This window comes from Eimeria mitis, genomic scaffold (genome assembly GCF_000499745.2).
Source record: "Eimeria mitis Houghton genomic scaffold, Emh_scaff4637, whole genome shotgun sequence".
Classification (NCBI taxonomy): Eukaryota; Apicomplexa; class Conoidasida; order Eucoccidiorida; family Eimeriidae; genus Eimeria; species Eimeria mitis.
Window position 1 is genome coordinate 2,929 of NW_013572945.1, and position 1,117 is coordinate 4,045.

Genomic DNA, 1,117 nt, shown 5'->3' on the forward strand with positions numbered 1-1,117 from the left:
TCATCAGGTACAGACTCACTCTGCTGCTCTGCTGCATCGTGAGAGGCATCATACGTTGCTGCTGTTGCTGCTGTTGCTGTTGCTGCTGTTGCTGCTGCTGCTGCTGCTGCTGCTTCGTCGTGTTTGAGCCCCACTGAAAGCTGCGCGTTGTTGTTAATGCCTTGCTGCTGCTGCTGCTGCTGCTGCTGCAGCAACTGCTGCTGCTGCTCATGCAGCAGCTGCTGCTGATCAAGCAGCTGTTGATGCTGCTGAATCTGCTGCTGCAGCAGCAGCTGCTGCTGCTGCAGCAGCAAACATTCTTCATTTACTGCAGCCGACGATGTAGACGCCGGCGCTGCTGCTGACTGTACACCTTGAAGACAATGCTGCTGCTGCTGCTGCTGCTGCTGCTGCTGCTGCTGCTGCAGTGCAGCGCGCCCCATCTGCTGCAGCTCCTCAGCAGGAATGCCAGCGATGCTGCAGCACAGAAGCAGCAGCTAGCGCAGCAGCATCAGCAGCAGCAGCAGCAGCAGCAGCAGCAGCACTAGGAGCAGCAGCAGCATACGCTTCATGCTATCAGAAGCAGCAACAGCAGCAGCAACCGCAGCAACTAAAGCAGCAGCAGCAGCAGCAGCACTAGCAGCAACAACATCCTCATCATCATCAACAGCATTTGCATCATCAACAGCAGCAACAGCAACAAACAACAGCAACAACAACAGCAGCAACAGCAACAGCAGCATAAATACCAACAGCAGCAGCAGCACTAACAGCAGCAGCAGCAACAGCAACAGCAGCAGCAGCAGCAGCAGCAGCAGCAGACGTACGAAGCAACATAAGCCCATGCTGCTGCATCGACTCGTTCATATTGTGGAGATCCTTCGCCGAGGGGCAGCAGCAAACTGTGCAGCGTCTGCAGCAACAGCAGCAGCAACAGCAGCAGCAGCAGCAGCAGCAGCAGGAACCGCAGCAGCAGCAGCAGCAGCAGCAACAGCAGCAGCAGCAAATAAAGCAAAAGAAAAACAATGAAGATGCAGCAACCGACAGAACAACAACAAACAAACAAAGAAACAAACAAACAAACAAACAAAGAAGAAAAAGCAGCAGCAACAAAAAAAAAAAAAAAAAAAAAAAAAAA

General features: G+C 52.9%; 2 protein-coding genes across 2 annotated transcripts in view; one reads left to right on the top strand and one right to left on the bottom strand.

Moving 5' to 3' along the window:
• The window catches only part of EMH_0076740 (uncharacterized protein), a gene marked incomplete at both ends in the record, with an annotated part of 693 nt that extends 271 nt beyond the window's left edge, over positions 1 to 422 (bottom strand). The window contains one exon of the mRNA XM_013499756.1: positions 1 to 422. Within this exon, the coding sequence (XP_013355210.1) occupies positions 1 to 422 (422 nt within the window).
• A 127-nt stretch (positions 423 to 549) lies between these two features.
• The window catches only part of EMH_0076750 (uncharacterized protein), a gene marked incomplete at both ends in the record, with an annotated part of 1,049 nt that continues 481 nt past the window's right edge, over positions 550 to 1,117 (top strand). Inside the window, 1 exon segment of the mRNA XM_013499757.1 lies at positions 550 to 802. Within this exon segment, the coding sequence (XP_013355211.1) occupies positions 550 to 802 (253 nt within the window).